Raw genomic sequence first — 19,550 nt, 5'->3', positions numbered from 1 at the left:
GAAAATGTAAATATGATACTTTTCATTAAAAAATATCTGTATCCACATTCCTAGCCTATGGTATCCCCCATGACTAATGCTCATTACATCCCATGCTCGCCAATGTTGTCAAGCCCAAACTACACAAATAGGGAGAAAGTTCCCAGCTCTTAGGAGTGCATACCCAGCACCAAGCTTTCTTACTGTGCAATGGTTCCTTGGATGAATTCAAGACCTTTGAAAGTCATTCTGGGGTCAGATGGGTGTAATCATTGACCCATGACTTTCTGGGCTCACAGTTTATAATCTTCACAAGAGTTTTGGACTGACTTTATCCCAAACCTAGTTATTCATTATTTATTTAGTTTTATTTTTAATTTGCTTGGGGCCTTTTCTATGCTAGGCAGGCGCTTTACCACTGAGATATCTCCTCAGACTCCAGATTTAGTTGTGCAAAAGCACTGAACCACTAGAGAAAGCTTATTTTAGCAAGCCTCAAAAATGCTGATAATGTTTTTGCATACTTTTGTAAAACTAGCTTATTCTCCTCATAGAAACACATATTTGTATTGGAGTTACTTTGGTTTGTAAAGGTCTCACTATTTTAAGAAGTGGGATGAAGCAATATACATACAACACTGTGCCTCCAGACATCACCACTGTGGTGTGCTGAAACACTGGCCATAGATTTCTCTTTCGCCTCTTTGCCCCTTTCCCTCCCTCCCTTCCTCCCTCCCTCCCCTCTCCTCTCTCTATCTTCTGTGCACAAGCGTGTGTGTATGTGTGTGTGTGTGTGTGTGTGTGTGTGTGTGTGTGTGTGTGCATGTGTGTACAGGACTCTAAGCAATTTTTAAATGTCTCGTTCTAAGCAATAGAAATTGACATCCCCTGCCTCCTGTTGAAGCAGCTAGCTCCTTTGCTGAAGAGTTTCTCAGAGTTAAGTTAACAGCTAGCTCATGGTTTCATGGTTACATTCTACAATGGATGGTACAGGTTTCCTGAGAGTGGCAGGCTCAGGTTCAGCTTTTCTCAAGTCTTGCCGCCAGGTTGTTTCTCCTACACGATGCCCTATGTCCTATGTAGGGTTCACATTTCCTTGCCATGCGTAACTCCAACAATCTGAGATACTGACTATATCGAGCATTGCAACAGAGGGGTGAAATAAATGCAGGCATAACCAGAACACCCTGCAAGGCTGACACCACAGGGTTAACCTACCAACCTGGTTCTTAAGGGTAAGAGATAAAAAGAGACATAATCTAGGAGGCACTGGGCAGTAGAAACCCCAATGACGCTGATGCTGAAAACCCTTCCTTGTGATCACATGAAAACAGATGGTTATAAACACCAGAGAATGATTACGTTGACCCTTTTAGCATCAAATGAAAACTGTAGTGTTAGAACGTCATCAGAAGTGCAGAAGGCTGCAGACTCAGGGTTTGCAGGTGAGAACAGGGAGGCTGGAGTGCTTAGTGCTGGTAACCTGCGAGTCAGGAGAAGGCAGAATTTGAATGTCACTCCCTCCCATAAAACTGTAGCTGAGGCCCTGGGGCATCTGTTAGAAGTGAGAAGGTAGACTGGATTCCTCAGACGATGAGGCAGAATATTGAAAAGGTTACACTTTTACAAGTCTATTAAAAGTTGATGGTCTTTCACAGAGTGTGCACTGTAATAAAATTATTATGTTCCTTTTTTAATGGCAAGGCAGTCACAGGGATGATACAAATCTCTTCTATAACTTGCCTCTGGCTTAATACAAGACTCCCAGCATCCTTTATGGAATATTGGCCCACAGTACCTTATGAAAAGGAATGGAACTTGTCCACAGAAATACCTTTTAACCCCAAGGATTTCCTCCAATTACTGCTTGTACATAATCCCAGGGAAGTGCCACTTCTATTTTCATGTACATTGTGAAACCTGAGCAGTTCCATGTACTTCTTTTTAAAGGGGAGGCACACCTCGGGCAGAGCTCCAGAGAGCATCTCACCTACGGTGTGAGGTGCTTTGGAGTGGTTCTGCAGACAACCATTCTGGTGTCTGCCCTGTGATATGTGGGGTAGAGTGCATTTCCACAATGCAGCCACCTGCCACACTCCTTTATGGGCGGCAGGCTTCCCACACCACCTTGCCATTGCTGCACAATCACTCATAAAGCAGACTCATGTCTAGCTAGAACTCAAAAAATTCCTCCTCAGAACATTGGTTTTAAATCATGAGTCACTTTCCGGCAGCTGGAAGGCTTCACTATAGTTTAAACTAAAAACATGGTTTGTCCTAAGTCCATTTTAAAGACTCTTGTGCATATCCAGGCTTTCCCAACCCAAAGTGACCTAGGCATGAGAGACAACTAAGAAACACAGAATGGCAAACTACTGCTAATGCAGGGAGATGGTAAAATACCATATTAACCACTCAGGGCAAGCAAAGAGAAGACCTGAGCTCAGGTCACATGATGGTCATAGGCACTCAATTCATTCCCGGAAGTTTGTATTACATTTTAATTGTGCACAGCCAGCATTGGCAGATATTTCTATTAGCAAAACAAGAAATTTTCTGTTACTCAGAGGCTTTTAGTATGTACTGTCTGTAGTTATATAAACGAGGGTGTGTGTGTGTGTGTGTGTGTGTGTGTGTGTGCCTCTCATAACCACTATGGAAAGGGAATTAGAGATGCTGGGATAGATAGAGGGATATAGGCCCATTCTCTGTACTCTGAGAGTGCTTTCAGGAGGAAAACTCAGCTTAGCTGCTATCCAATGATGATCAGGAGGGAAGATGAAAGAAGATCTTAGCGGGGTAGGCTGCTGGTAGGAGGGAAATATGCCTGCTCTAAGCTAAGAAGGACACACGGGTGAGCCTGATGAGAGGCACGCTGAATTGGTACAGTCACCCAGGGGAGGCGAGGAATGAGCTGGACACTTAGGCAGAGGCCAGGGCAGGAAGCATTTCTCTCCATTCCCAGAGGTACCTGGGGTGAATCCTGAAGAGGAGCTGAAGTGATTTGAATCTGGAATTAAAACAATGGGGTTTATGTTTAGGCAGTTTCTTCTTATTCCTAGTGGTACAATGTTAGCAGAAAGACCAGTTGAGAACTAGGAAAGTGGCTGGTATAAGAGACAGGGAGAAATGGACCTCAGCACACTAGGGATGGAAGAAGAGTGGAAATTAGAAATGGCTTCAGTAATTGTCATCACTAATCTCTCCCGCCTAATAAAGTTTTAAGGGATGTGTGTGCGAATTCTCAGTCGACTTTGAGAAGGTGTAGTGTGATTAGAGAGGTGCTTTTATGGATATAATTAAATAAGTTAGGTCCAGCTGTTTTAATCTATAAAACATAAAGGGGATGAAAACAGCGTTTATTTCTGTCATGGTAATTTAAAAAGCCCCATAGAGTTGTTTTCTTTGTACGCTCGTCCTCCGAATGTCTCGTTGCCAAGTGAGGTAGCACAGCATGAAGAATCCACTAGAAATGAAGTGTGGTTTTCTAAGGCATAGGAACTCTTTAGAGCAGCTTGGGGTTTGTTCTGACTGAGTTTCTCTTCCTTGAGGCACAGCCCGCTGCTCCTACTGTGATCCTCTTACTCCTCAGATTTTACATGACTAGTTTTAATGATTCACAGGCTTCCAGTGGGCGTGTGATCAACCAGAAGTCATCTCTCACCTTCAGGTGATTCTGCCCTGCTGAAATTTCTCACCTCTACAGCCCCTTTTCCTATGTCACAAAGCTCAGACTTAGGCATCCTGGTGACGACTTGAGAGAAATATTTTGATGTAATGACTCATATCATGTATTGGATTTTATTATTATTATTTACCAAAATGGGGATTCAGAAATGCTAGTTGAATTAACATTTTTTTAAAATTATAGTGCATTAACTATTTTATAAAATTTTCCACTGTCACTTCACTTCTCCATTACTTCAGTCATTTACTTTTAGTGACTCAGGTCTGTCACTACCTCTGGGCCATTGCTCTAGTTCCAGGCAATATTAAAATGATTTTATGTCAGCCTGCAATGGAGAGCTAAGGTTGGGAGTCAACACTCAGTCACCATCCATATCGTTCTGTTACCACACCCTTTAAAAAGGTGATTTCTCTTCACGAGAGCAGTATTTTAATAATTTATACATTGAAGAAATTTAAAATGGCAATAAATTTAGAATAACAATATTGTCCACTTTTAGGATGTTCATCTTATATGTTAATGTTCTGGACCAATGCTTTCTTGTGTAAGATGCCAGAGATGTTTTTATATGGGATTAAAAGAGTTCATTAATTCAGATCCTGGACCAATCTAGAGAAATCAGTGATGAAAAAAAAAACACAAGTTCTCGGATGAAAATAATTATGCCCTTGAACTTGCTAAATTGGGAATTAAAAAGTTATTAAAGGTTATGTGAGAATCTACTTTTCTGTAAAGATGGTAAAGTGTGTTGCAACTAGTTTTCCCTAGTGCAGCTGCTAACCGTGCCACTGAGGCTCAGCATCTCTGTGGGTTCATAGCCCAGGCTCTGGACTGACGCCTTCTGAGGAGTGTGGTGCATTGCCCTTAGTGTCTCAGGGTTGATGGGATATTGATCCCGGTGTTGATACAGAATCATGGAAGGCTCTGAGCCTCCTGCTCACTTTCCTTCTGGTTTGTTCCTGTAGCAGTGGTGTGGGGAACCCGGGCTTGCGGAGGCTGACTCAGCAGTATCTGAGTGTGGTGAATGGATTTTCACAAAAATCGTTTTCTAGTTCCTTTATACGTATACCTCTTGCAAAGGCTGATATGTTCTTTAGCCCAGCAGAAAGACCTCCTAAAAGACTTTGTTGCTTCTCTGAACTGTAAATGGACTTTTTCCTGACATCCAGCTGCAGGCCATTATCCTGACACCCATTATCAGGCCACACAGTGCTCAACTGATTCACTTTGTTCATATTGAGCTCCCTAGAGTTTGCTACTTCAAGTTCCCCTGGAACAGAGACTAGGCCTTACTGGCTGTGTGCAGAGAAAGTGGAACCAGTAGCCTTATGACTTGTAAATGTCACTTGAATTCTGCTCCCCTGTGCGTGCCAAGTTGAGCACGCTCCTATTTTCCCAGTTGCTTGAGCTTCATGAAAACTCCAGGAGAGAGTGGGTGTCCTCCAGGAACCTTGCTGTCCTGATGGAGCACTGCTCGTCTTGTGAGCCAAACAAACTCCTTCTCTCCCCTGCATCCAGGGCTGGTCTCATTTCACATAGCTCCACTCCTGTCCATGGCGACTGTGGGCAGGGAGCCCAGAGTCTTCCTTTGAAAATGTAAAGTAAGGCATATTATCTCGGACATCTTCCTGAGGCTTCTTATCATTTTCATAATAAAAATTCAAGCATTCATTAAACTTTACAGAGCTCCAAATCAGTGCTGCTCCAGATGGCATCACAGCTGTGAGGTAAGAAAGGTGGTTTATATCGCCAACCAGCAAGCACATATGAGTGTACACATGCTCACGGACACACACACACACACACACACACACACACACACACACACACAAACTCCTAGGGAAAGACATTTTACTTGGATGTCTATTCTGCCCATCTTTCTGGCAGGTGACAATAATGAACCAATTTCTCTTTATGAGTGAAATTTAGAAAGCATTCCTTGACTTCATTTGGCAGCTGTCAAATTGACATAAAACTACCCATCTTAATAGGCAAGTATCAGGCTGTATCAGTGGGGAGAAGCTACAGTCGTAAGTTATCCTAGATGTTGATCAACTGTTTGCACTTGGTCCAACATGGAAGGTTTCGCTGTCCTGCTGAGCTTCACCTGGGGAAGCTTTACCCTTCCTCTAGAGCTGAGGCATTCCTGTCCTTGACTATGCTGGGGTCAATACTTCAAGATCATCCAAGACCTCACTCCACCCTTAAGACTTCCTCTTTCTCTGCAGTTGATCCTATATATAGAACTAAAGGCCAACACAGAGAGATAACTCTGACCTTTGGGATATTGTTCAGGTACTTATAACACAGTTTTGATCTTAGTAGTCAGGGAAGAAATACTTGCTGAAGTAAATAGTTTATATTAATCACTGTTAGGCCAGAGGCTCATGGGTCTTAATGGATGCCCAGTCTCGGTAAACACGTGACTGATCTGGCCACAAAAGAAGCTGGGCTCTCTTTGTGTGTTCAGCACATGGGAGGCTGAGCCAGTACCATTCATTTAGTCTTTCCCATTGACATTTCCCCCTAAGGTTGTATGCATAATTGTGAGCACAGGAATTGTTCCTACTTGTTGACTATCTGTTCTACATGATGTACAGAGCTACACAGCAGTGACCAGAGCTGAGCAAAGGGACAATAACCTTCTCCTGTTATTTGTACCACAGTATATGAAGAGACAGTATGTGTTGAGTGGTAAATAGTTCAAATTTTAAACATAATATAATGAAATTGCACAGAAAATCATTCAGTTTAGCAATGTGTGCTAGAGGAGGCTACATAATAGAAGCATGAAGGATAAAGAAGGGATTGAAGTAGAGAAGACAGGCAGAATTCAGGGCATGTACACTCATTCCAAAATAAGAAGGAGGTCCGAAGAATTGAAAACATTCAGATAAACTGGATGGAGATGGATGAGAAAGTGGCAGGGTAGGAAGGTGAAACCGGAACAGGAAGCACTCTCAAGGGTGAAAAGAAAGCATTTCTCCAAAAGCTGGAGAATAGCATTGTATTTTAAACTTTCAGCAAGTCATTCTCTTTGTAACACAGAACATCCGTAGGGGAGAGATGGTGGAAGGCAATAAGATCAGCTGTGGTAACAGGTTAGCATTGATGGTCCTGAGAGCAGACCTGGGAAAGCAACTCCAGATGTTTACACAGGCACAGTGTGTCTCAGTTACTTTTCTATTGTGATAAAACACCAAGGTAGCAAGGTGTGGTAGTGCATGCCTTTAATCCCAGCACTAGGGAAGTAGAGGCAGGTGGATCTCAGAGTTAGAGGCCAGCTTGGGCTATATTCTAAGTTCCAGAACAGCCAGAGCTGTCCTAAAACCACTGCCTCTAAAAAGCAGGGTAAACTAAACCAAACCAAGACAAACCAACCCAACGGAACCCAACCCAATCCAACCCAAAACACCAAGGCAATGTATAGAAGAAAGGGTTTATTTGGGGCTTACAGAACCAGAGGGATGGATCTCATTTTCAACATAAGGAACATGGCAGTGGGCAGGCATGGCACTGGGACAGCAGCCAGCTTAGTTCTAGACTGGATCCACAAGCAGGAAGCAGGGCTTATACTGAGGGTAGCATGAGTCTTAGGAACCATCAACACTCACTCCTGTGGATATACCTTCTCCAACAAGGCTGTACCTCCTAATCTTTCCCAAATAGTTCTGCCATCCAGGGACCAAGTATTCAAGCATGAATTTGTGAGGACTCTTCCCATTCTGACCACCACACCATGTGATTGAAACTGCATCCAAAACTCAGCTTCCATCTTTTACACAATAAAAAAACAAGTTCTGTGCTTTGTGTCTATAACAGGACAATCTCAACTTAGTGTAATAACCATGAGTTATAAGTAATTAAAATGAAACTCAGGGAGGTGGAATTATAGGATGACTAACATGTGGCAGTTGGTTCATACATATGTGTGAGATAAATGCATGAAGAACAGATGGACAGTGTGAGAAAGTGTGCTTGGAGGTGCAATTCCCGAGTCTAGGTAAAGAATCAGAAAGACTTTAATAGAGTAGTAAAGATAATCTCTATTTCTAAGATGTGGTCAAACTTTTTGATAGTAAAGTATAATAAATTTCTAAGCTGATGTCTGTGAAAACTACAGAATGAGAAGTAAAGAAAACTGAATGTGGCTTCATCCAAACCTGTAGAGCACTGATGTGTTATGCTTCTAATTACATTCATACAATGTTTTAAATGGGTCTTGATGGCTTCTGAAGTGTCCTGGTCGTTCAGTGGTGTGATGTGTCCTAGCTGTGGTTTCTTGCTTTCCTTCTGTATGTAATGCTTTAGGAGATGAAGTTCTCAACAAACCATTGTTGGTGTATCTGTAGTGAGCGTTTAGTATTAGTTTTCTCTCTAGTAAAGGCAGATGTGTAACGATTTCATTGCAAATCAAGTGGCTTGTACAAGGACACCATTCAAGCATGCTGGCAATGTGAGTTCTGCAGTCAAGACATGTCTCCTGTGCCCCTTTCAGGAATCTGTGACTGAGTAACTCAGAGATTCCCCTCACTCTCTTTGCTGGAATGCTGCCTTTGATCACAGGATGCAGCTCTCATGTAAATGGATCTCCCTGATCTTTCTTGTGTACAGAGATCATTTCAATCTACCAAGACATATAGTCCATCAAAGGTTGCCACATGCTTCCCTTAGCAACCGTACACATGATGGACACGTAGGAGAAGGACAGAACTTGGTTTTATTACTGTGTAAGAGATGAAAACAGTGTTATGAAACAGCTGCACACTATGCACTGGGTGAATTTGAAGCCTTCCACACCACAGAGCAATCCCAGGAGACACTCTCTCCTGGGGCCTAGGCACTGGTGCTTTCTGTGCTCCCAGATAGTCTGAATGCACAACTAGGGTTGAGAATGCTTGCGTTAGAATGGTTCAATGAAAATGATGAAGCTCCAGCATTTTTACCTTGCAGTGTTCTCTTTTCTACAACCATAAGGTGGCAGCAGCATAATACCATGATATCATCATTCTCGCCTGAAGAAGACAAAGAACTGGAATCTGTAATTCTCATTAACAGTATTTGGAGGTCCTAATCCAGCTGAAGATAGTATTATCCTTTTCCAATTGCGTTCTATGTTGAGTTGACTAATAAAAATTTATCTAATATGTGTTTAGTTTAACAAATTAAATAGAGAAGAACCATATCATAAAACAGAGTTGGTCAAAGACCAAAACTATAATAAAATTTATATTCTAATAGATGTGAGTTGCCCCCTCTGACAGCTGACAGAGTGAGTGTTCCATCTTCATGTTTCACACGTACACCTGGATAGGCAGGTCAACAGAGGGGCTTAACAATGCACTATGTGAAAACCAGCTTGTCAGAAATGTTTGCAGGATGATGAGGATGTGGAGGAGAGAGCTGATGATAGAGTCAGTCACAGAAATCCCAGACAAACCAGGACAGCAGACGATTGTGTGCTCCCTGGCAGGTTCTGCAGAGCATCAATGCTTTAGCATACTCTGTTCTCATTTCAAATATGTCAACACCAACTATGGACAGCTGTGTTTCTGCCTTGAGCTTGGAGACATCATCCACCTTTATGTTCAGACTTCTATGGAAGGTTGGACCTTGGTCAATGATGGATTCTCTGCTTCGTTTTTCAGGCTTTGGAACTGCGTACCCCCAAAAAGTGCTAGGGGTGTCCTAAGTGGCAAGGATAATTGGCCATTCCCATATCTGTCCTCATCCAATAGTGGCTGACATCCTTCTATTGTGACACCTGTTTCCTTTAGTGTCCATAGAGACAACACACTGCACATTCTGGACTTTACTCTTCCTTTAGATTGTGTGTGCAGCTCTTTCTTTTCAGCTCTATGAGATCATATCTCCCACTTGGCTTTTCTCCCACAATGCCTTGTACAGCTGCCATGATTTTCAAATCTATAAATCAATTACAGGTACTGCAATCGGCCTTTCAAGATAGCATCTTGAATACTGATGGGAGTTAGTTGTCCACATAGAGTCTCCTCTTCTTCTCAACCCCACGATTTAGCAGCTGCCAAGGGTCACTCAGTGCTGCTCCATTAGCTCCTTCTTATCCAAGCCACAGGGTACGCTAGCTCTGTAACACCTTTCCCATCCCCAAACCAAACCAAACCAAACCAAACCAAAGAAGACATCTCAAAGGAGAATTGACCCCACAGTTGTCATTTCTCATGTAATTCATTCCTCAATGGCCCAGCCTTTCCTTGGCATGAAAAATTGCTTTGCAAAGGACATCCATCACTATTTGATCTCCATGGCTATCTGCTTCCATTCTATGATGGTGAAGAGCACTGTTGCAAGTGGTCACTCACACTGACCGCTAAGGACTTGCTTTAGGAACACAGGGTAAGACACTTGAGAAGAGCTCCTCTGATTGGTTGGAAGAACTATGACTCCCAATCTTGAGGCACCGGCCTATTTTAAAAATTAACAAAAGTTTTTCAAATCTATGTTGTATGGGTGGAATGTGTCTTTACTATAAAGTGTTAACAGAACTAATGCGCTCTCATCATTTTGTATGGTGACTATAGTCACAATCTGGTCTCTAACTTTTTCCTATGAAGTTTTGTATTCTTTGACAATATTCCTGCTACCATCTCCACCGTCTGTCCCTGATAACCACCATATACTTCATGGCTATGAGTTCAACACATAAGAGAGATCATGTTGCGTGTTTGTCTCTGCCTGAGTTACTTCATTGATCATTCTTCTGGTTAATGCCATTAAAAATGGCAGGATATCTCTAGTTTTTAAGGCTTAGTAGTATTCCACTGTATACATAGATCAAGTATTTTTCATGCATTCATATATTATGGATATTTACATTAATTCTATATCTTGGCTCTTTAAATAGTCTTCAATAAATTCAGATGCTTTTTGATATGCCGACTTAATTTCTCTTTATTGGATAAAAGAATTGCGGGGTTATGTATGATAGTTCTAGCAGTATTTTCCTTTTTTGAGGAATCCCATGCTGCTTTCCATATGGCTTACTAATTGCCAGTCCACCTACAGGTTACCAGAGTTCATATTCTCTTCCAGATTTATCTTTTTCATAATAGCCATTTCTATAGGTGTCATATGAGCTTTTAATGCTTGTTGTGGTTTTTTATTGTGTTGTTCTTTCCCTGTCTTGTGGATGATTTGAAATGGGCTCTCCCTATACAGTTGAAGCAGGCTTGTCCTGAGCGCACAGTCCTCCTGCCCCGGATTCTAAGTGCTGGAACGTTATGTGTGTAGCCCAGCTCCTGCACTGTTGTGCTCATGATGTGTACCTCTCTGGTAATTACTGCATCAGTTACTTCTCCAGTCTTTGTGACAAGATACAAGACAAAACCACTTAAGAGATGAAGGGGTTACTCTATCTCAGTGCATAGGGGTACAGGCCCTTACAGCAGGGAAGTCAGAGCTGTGGGGTGTGAGACAGTCAGGCACATTGCATCCTCACTCAGGAGGCACATGCAGAAGAGTGGCCTGACTCTCTTCTTTATGTATCCTTGGACCCCAACCCACTGGTCACATTCAAGGTGACTCTTCTCTGTACTAGTGAACCTTTCTGGAGCTCCATATACACACTCTTGCTCTGTAGTTTGCTTCAGGGAGACTCTAGCTCTCTCAAGCTGACAATGAAGATTAGCCATGGCAGTGATGCTTCACATATTCCACAGGCCACTTGGATGTTTGAATCATTCCTTTAAGTATTTTCAAATATTCAGCCCCCCCTTTTAACTTTTAGAATGAGCTCTTTTGAGGAATGTTCTTTCTCAGGATAGCCCAGGCTAACCTGGAACTCACAGTCATTCCACTCTCGCTTCCTCAAAGCTGGAATTGCACCACAGTAGGTTCATACTGCTGTTCCAGCTTACTGCCTTTAAAGACAAGGAGACCTGACTTCTTACGATTGTGTCCCTTCACACGTTAACATTTATGGATCTCCTGCAGATTTTTTTGTTTTGTGGTCAACATGAAGCTTTCAGAAAACACTTCCTACTTAGGGCAGGCTGCTCTGAGCTGATAAGAACTTTTTTTGAGGAGTACCCCCATAGTGACACACTTCCTCCAACAAGGACAGACCTTCCAATAGTACCACTACCTCTGTCAGACTTCTAATTTGATTATTAACTATGTTCTTGATTCCATAATTTGTGTATTTTAAAAAAACTTTTAAACTATTAAAAGAGTCATTCTGAGTCATTTGTCGGGTAGTTCATAGGACTCTGCTTCTTTGGGGATTAGCTGGTAGGAGATTATTGTTTGGGTTTTTGCTATCAAAACTTCTGTTTTTCACATGTTTTGCAGCCACAATTTCAGTGTCTGTGTTTTTGAGGAATTAGTGATTTATTTCAATATCTGAAGATTGATTTTGTGGGAAGAATGTTCTAAAATGAAATATTGGCCAAAGTCAAGGGTGAAAACCTGGAGGCACGTATGATTTAGTGCTGCCTATAATTTAATATGTGAATTTGTAAAAGTAGCTTTTATTTGCCTGATGGAATTGTCGTCTCCATGGCTCATTGCTTCCGTTTCTTAACCTAGGCCTAGTCCTGGAAGCTTCTAGCCTCCATACAATCTTATCTAGGCCTAAAATGTTTTCAGCCTCTGAGACTTTCTGTTGAATACGCTCACTCTTTCTAGTTCTTTCTGAACATAGGCTGACTGGTTCAACTCAGCTGCTCTGGCTCAAATTCCTCTTTAAGCTAATTGATTCAATCTGGCTTTTCTCTTGGCCTCTCCTGAATTGTTCTGTTTGGCATCAAACCAACTCTAGCAGTCTATTATAATCTTCTGCTTCCCTCTCATTCCCTGGCTCATTCTGTCTTCACCTGTGTCTAGCTTGTTCTCTCTTCAAATTGTCTCTGTAAAACTCTCCCAGTAGAACTGCCTCCTCCTGTCCCTCTGCACTGATCTCTCTTAAGTAGCTTCCCTTTCCTCTCTTTTCTCATGAGAGTTGAGCATATCCTATTCAGTCAAATCTATCTCTGATTAATCACTTTGTCTACCACTCAATTAGACATCACTTTTAAACATGGGTGCTTCCTTCTACAAACTGACTTTCTTGTTATTGTTTGCGATTAAAACCCTGTCTCTATTCCAGCCAGAGGGAATAAAGCTGTGTGCTAAGGGTGTGTCTATATTCCAGCCAGAGTAGCCAATGTTGCTAGATTAAAAATACCTCTACATTTTTTCCAAATCAGGAAGAAAAATTTTTAAAATATTTTGTTCATTACAAGTTTCAACTCTTCTTAAAGTGTCAACCTTGTATGAATAGACTACATTTAAAGTTGGATGTTTCCTTAAATGTATTTGATAATCTATCCAAATTTTGTATTTAAAATAAATTACTTGATTAAAAATCTTTCAACAAGACATGCATTTTTAGCAATAATCAAACTACCAAGCTTAGAGAAAAAAACGAAGCATGCTTTAATTTGGTAGGATATCCTTTACTGTGACTAGTGCTTGAATTAATATAGAATGCACACACCATTGTGGTGCTATAAGTCTTTCATTGACATGTTTGAAAAGTCAATAATACAGAAGAAGTTGGAGAAGCCCGATTGGGACAAGAGGCAGAAGGCAAGCACCAGGAGCTAGGTTTTGCTGCATAGCTCAGATCATGATGGAAGGAGATATCAATTCGAGGAACAACTTTGCTCAGCTTACATTTCCCATCTTGTTGGAGAGTCAGTGTAGAAGCATGGGTTTCCAAGATATTTTGATAGAAAATATTTAGGAATCTAAGTGCTGACTGGCATTTGATGGTTTCCAGACATAGTTACACATGGGAACTCACACAACATTGGAATAGAAATTAGAATCACAGGCTCAAACTTGTCTTTAATTAAAGTAGTTTGAAAGTGTTAAGTTATCCAATGTACGATTTCTGGAACGCATAAGAATCCATTCACCCCATTTTTTCCTTTGAGAAACTGTAAATTTTATCCATAGCTTTTCCTTAATTATTTCTCTGATCAGGAAAAAAAAATAACTTTTGCACCTCATGTTTCTTACTTTCATTTGCAAATTGACTCCAGGTGACCCTGGATGCTCCACAAACTATCTTCCATAGCCTACATGAAACTGCCAACACAGTATTATTTAGAAGGTTAAGGATAGACTGAATTGACAGGTGAAGTTTAATAGAGATGTTGTAATTAAATATATGCTATACAAGTAAGTGAAAAGAAAGAGAACAATTTCAGCTCGCAGTGATCAACTAGAGAATGGGAAGGTATAATTAAGGAGTTCTCTTAATAAGAAGCGATTCCCATCAGCAAATATACCACAGATTGACAACCAGTGCTGTATTCCTAGACCCTTGATGTGTGTAGAGATTTGCATTCTTTAATACAATTTCTTCCACAAGCCAAGTCTTACATTCTTAAAAAAAAAAAAAGAGAGAGAAAGATCTATTTTCATTCTTGTATATCTGTATTTGTGTGAATGTACAGCACATGTTTATGGGTGCCCATGGGGTCAGAGCCATTGTTAGGTCTCCTAGAGACAGAGTTATGGTGATTGCCAACCATCTGGTATGATGCTGGGAACTGAACTTGAGCCCTTTAGGAAGAGCAGTCATCACTCTGAACCACAGATTTGACCACCTCTCCAACTCTGAGTTTTACATTTGGAAAGTTGAAAAATTAGAAGAAAATGTCGACGTCATCCTGGAGAAGCAAAACTTACAGCTGTGATAGTTTAAACCTGAGTTATAGAAACACATTGAAATGCAAAGCATTTATCTATCCTCAATTCCTCATGAAATTATATTCGTCAGATCTCTAACACAGCATCTGCAACATCCCAGTTTATCTTCCAACTCATCATAGTTAAGAGAGTGAAGGTAGGAAAGCTCACTAGTAACTAAGGAGGAAAAGAGCACCGAGTGGGAAATGTGTTCATTGCATTGACTATGCATTCATTCTCTTCTAAAATACAATTTATTTCAGAATCCTTTAGATTTGTTGTTTTAATAAAATTATATCATTAATTAGTCATGTAACTTAATGTATTTGAAAATTTACTGTAGTTCTTTATTCTGAGGACTGTTAAGGTGTATATAGATAGTCTAGACAATTATGGCTTCTCAGGAAATAAAGATGCTTAAATCCTAGAAAGATAATAATAATATCCATTTGTTAACCTCTCAAAGAGAATGGAGAGAGTCTAAGTGAGAAAATTATACTTCTATGTTTCCCCCTATTATACCTGTTAATGTTGGTACTGAAGATACTTTATTATAATTTGCAACATTTTAGATGCTGTCTCATATTTAGTAATAGCTGTTTTGAAGAATGGAAAACTCATTGAGTTTGGTCATCAAATTATTCAATTTTGAAATCTCATTTTCAAGCATAATGGATGTTCGGTATCAGTCTTAGTTTCTTGTCTTGTTGATATGATAAAAATATTCTGACAGGAGCCACTTAAGTGTTTATTGTGACTTCTAGTTCAAGCGTACAGACCATCAGAGTTGAAGGTCTGGGTACGAGAAGACTGGAGAAGCCTGTTCCATTGTTAGCACCTCTGGAACAGGATCAATGGACGCATGCTAATACTCAGCTTTCTTTGTTCATTTGATGCAGGCCAGAATCCCCTCCCAGGGGGTGGTCCTACCAACAATTAAGATAATTCCCTACAGATGGGCATGCAAAGATGCCCATCTCCCCAGGTAATTCTTTCTTCACCCTGCCAAATTGACAGTTAATACTGACCATTACACACCCTAAGTTTTTATTAAATAAATGTATTTAATAGATTAATAAATGAATGATAATATTTACAGTGAAACTGTAATTCTCCACCACACCCATATTTCTTTACTCTTGTTCATAATTCCTTTACATTTTAGGAATTTACGTACTAAAGGGAAAACCTTCCCACTTACTAAGGAGGGGAAAGAGAATAACATACTAACCAAACACCAAACATTCCTTTGTACGTGGAGGCAGGGCTACTATGGAGCATCGCGTGCTAATGACTGCGTCCTCAGGACGGGTGTATGAGAGTACATGTTATGACATGACTGTCTTTTGGTTATTGGCCAAGAACTCTTTTATACTGACATTTAGGTGATGTGTTTGTGTGAATGCACCCTTCCACTATAGGTGACATTAGTTTCCTCTCTTCAGGAAAGCCCCAAATCAAAACAAAAACCCAATATCCCCCCCCCCTTCTTTTTAAGCAGAGAACTCATACATCAGAATGGTGACTATAAACAAAAGTGCTTAAAGCACCCCTCTTGGTTTATTGAATTTGTAGTTTGTGGTTAGAATCTGTGAGCTTAATCCTTTGGACATCAGCAACATCCACATGCTGAAGCTCCAAGAAAAGCCTCCTCAAAATGGCTTTGTTGTGGAAAATGGCATTTATGAACTTTGGCAGGAACTGTTCGCTTAAGTCATGTTCAATTTTGAAACTTGAATGGAAAAATCTCATCTGTGGAGGAGCCAGTCACACAGCATTCTGAGCTCAGTCTTTTGTTAAGGGCTAAAGCTGCCAAGGGAGCACAGGATTCTGGGGGCTCCAAACATTTGCACATGCTTTTACCAGCATCCTGAACACAGCGGCTTGAACAGGGACCTGATACATCTTCAGACGTTCCAGCGGAGAGGCTCAGCTGCAATCTGCCATGTGGCAAAGCATCTCTTCCTATCCAGACTCTGCTTTGCACGGCTTACTTTAAGAATAGTCTCATCAATATTCAAAAATGGCTCCGATTTTACCCATTTTTTTCACTCAATCAATGTATTCCTATTACTTTGAAGTTCTTTAATAGTTTGAGGGAGAAGGTCCTCCTGCAGTCAGGTCTCACTGCAGCACTCCATTCTCTAGTCAGCATGTAGGGCCTCTCCCTAGGGGTCTGTGATGGAGCCCAGGCCGGCTTTTTCTTTGTTGGCAGTGTCCTGACCACTGAGCAGCCCCACTCTCCTGGCTGTATCTGAGTAACAGGATAGCAGAAGTTGATAAGTCCACTTGTCCCAGGTGCAGTCCCAGGTGCTAGATGAATGATGGTTCAGACAGAACTTATTTCTTAGTACAAACTTGCCTTATTATCACACTTGAACAAAGTCTCGAGTTTTTCTGGCAGGCTGCTTTTGTGGGATGGGAGCGTCTCTAAAATTCCAGGGCTATCTTGAATATTTCTTTTTCTTATTGGGCTCTCAGAGATTCTGAGTGAAACAACAACAAAGGGCCACATGGCTCTGGCTGTGGCTCCTGGGCCAAGAAGCCTTGCACAGAAGCAAGCATGTGGGAAAATTCTTCATAAAAAGCCTTCCTTATCAGGTCACCCTCTCTCTCCTTTAAATCCACATTCTAAGAGGTGTGAGCTCCTCTGATTCTGTAACTCTTCTAGTTTCTCAAGAAACAAAACAACAATAACAGCGAACAAACAAAAAACCTAAACAACAACAACAACAACATAAAAAGCTATTTGCTTTCAGAGTAATTGGCAAGGACGGTTCTAGACTTCCTCTTCTCATACCAACAGAAGCACTGTAATTCCTGCCTGTGCTGGTCAGTTCCTCTTGCTTACTGTCTTCCACCTTCTGCTCAAAGTCCTCCACTTTCTGCCGATGTGCTCTTCCAAGATTTGCTTGACTTGTGTGCTTTAAGCTGGAGTTCTCTAGCTAATATGGCAGATTTCTCCAAGGCCATGTACTAGGAACAAAAGCTCAGAGAGTTTGTATGAGAACTGCCACCCTAGAAGGCGTGTGGCTTTGTGAAAACTGCCTGTCATGTATTATCTCCATACAGGAAGAATGGTGGCTGTAAAATAAGACTTAAATCTCCTCCTCAGAGAATGCAATCTAGGGGTCATTCGGGGGTCATCGTGGCCACCTTCTAAGTAAACTAGAAATTGCCTTTGCCTGGAGGGGACAGAGCAAAACCATTTCAATACCAGGCATCAAGCTGTGTCTAAAGCATGTTATGCTGTTTCAAGAAACTGAGAGGTTAATTTAATCTGAATCTTTCTTTGCAGTGTGGACTCACACTGTTTTACTGAGCAACAGACTCTTTAGAATAGGTAACAGATTAAACCAGGTCTTTGGATGTAGGAGCGTTTGGGTCCAGGCTGTGTGAGCAGAGAACAGGATTCTGATTCTTTGGAACAAAATGTGCAGTCTAGCTGCTCCACCCTCGGTGGGGATCCTGATGATGACAATGACCCTGGCAAATGAGACTTCAGGGTATGAGTTCTGCTGTCTTATTAGAGAGCAGAATATGAGCAAATCCTTCCCTGAGATGAGGGGTGGTGGTGGAATTTAGTTGTTGAGATCCTATAATCCTCAAAATTTCTATAGGACTGTGGTCACCACCATGGCCAATGAAGGGCATGGCATGTCCACAAGTTTCCAGAGTGCAACCATGTTTGGATTGAGTGTCATAAAGCAATCTTTGTTTTTGTTCTGCAGCCTCCACCTCAGATATATGATAAGCAGCTGGATGAAAGGGAGCACACCATCGAAGAATGGAAAGGTGATTAGAAAAGGTCCTACTGTGCGATGCTAATATGTACACTTGCTTGACTGGAGCTCAGGATATAGAAAAGGTCCTACTGTGCTATGCTAATATGTACACCTGCTTGACTGCAGCTCAGGAGTAGAGAAAAGATCCTACTGTGCTGTGCTAATATTTACACTTGCTTCACTGGAGCTCAGAACATAGAAACAATCCTACCATTTATGCGATGTATTTGATATAAAGAAACTCTGTGCAGCTTCCTCTTGTATAGCACCCTATAAAAGTGACTTTCCAGGAGCTTGTTATGCGGCTGGTGTTTTTGCCTGGTGTATACAAGGCCTGAGTTCAGTCTCTAGTGCTGCAGTAAGTACATGAAATACAAATGGGAAACTATTTTAAAATTTCCCAAAGCTTATCAGCATTTATGTTAACGGAAATGTTATATTTTCTTAAAAATAAAAAGAATTAATTATGGACAGCTTTGTGAAATAGTATTGATATTCAAAGCATTTGTCATGGGGTCAAACTCTATTTGAATACTTACAAATTAAAGTTCTATGTTGCTATATAAAATTAAAGGTAAATTTGAGGGTTAGACTGACAGATCTTCAGGGAGAATGCTATCCCCTCCAAACCCTCATTCAACCCTGAACCCAATGAGAACCAGGTCCTCAAAGTTGACCTGACTATGTCTCCTCAATAAACAAAATGTACTTTAAAATTAAGTTTGAAATGTACTTTAAACATTTTTAAATTAAATATAGTTAACATATACATTTACAAAACTTACAAAATTTGAGAGTTTAGGTAGAATACATCTGACCCCAAGAGGCTCATTCTTCCTCTCAATAAAAATAAGTCAGTGAAAACATCAGTTTGGTTTTTTTTTCCAGCAAAAATTCCCCAAACTCATATTGTAGCTTCAAAATTATTCCTAAGCTCAAGCAAAATAGAAAAACAAGTTAAACCTACAAAGAATTGTTAGACTAATATAATTAACTACATGGAAGAACAAATTTAGGGAATCTAAATATAGATGGTGTCCCATGATCAAATTGAAATGAACAGAAACATATAAGTAAAGAGATTCTGAGCAAGATTGCATCCTACAAGTCGGGAAAAGGAGAATACCAGATGGAGGCTACAAGGAGAAACCAAACATTATAAATAAGCCAAGGATGTCATAAAAAGATTCCACTGGTCAACCAACCATGCTGACCAACACGGAGAGGCAAAGCCCAAGTAGGTGGCATCAGGGAGAGACTCACAGCAGATGGTCGGCTCACAGGGGTGCTTTGTCAAAGGGAAAACATAAAGGCATTCTTGGGGCTTGTGAACTATCGAGTGGGAAGATGTACACACTAAGAGTGGGGCATGCACTAAGCCA

General features: G+C 40.9%; 1 protein-coding gene across 6 annotated transcripts in view; it reads left to right on the top strand.

Moving 5' to 3' along the window:
• The window catches only part of Mapk10 (mitogen-activated protein kinase 10), a 294,149-nt gene that overhangs the window by 253,618 nt on the left and 20,981 nt on the right, over positions 1 to 19,550 (top strand). For all 6 annotated transcript variants that reach the window (XM_031337017.1, XM_031337021.1, XM_031337020.1 and 3 more), the window contains one exon: positions 18,115 to 18,178. In XM_031337017.1, coding sequence (XP_031192877.1) covers positions 18,115 to 18,178 — 64 coding nt within the window. The remainder of the gene's footprint in view (positions 1 to 18,114; positions 18,179 to 19,550) is intronic.

The sequence above is a fragment of the Mastomys coucha genome, unplaced genomic scaffold, assembly GCF_008632895.1.
Source record: "Mastomys coucha isolate ucsf_1 unplaced genomic scaffold, UCSF_Mcou_1 pScaffold22, whole genome shotgun sequence".
Taxonomy (NCBI): domain Eukaryota; kingdom Metazoa; phylum Chordata; class Mammalia; order Rodentia; family Muridae; genus Mastomys; species Mastomys coucha.
This window is presented reverse-complemented; position numbering and strand designations above follow the sequence as displayed.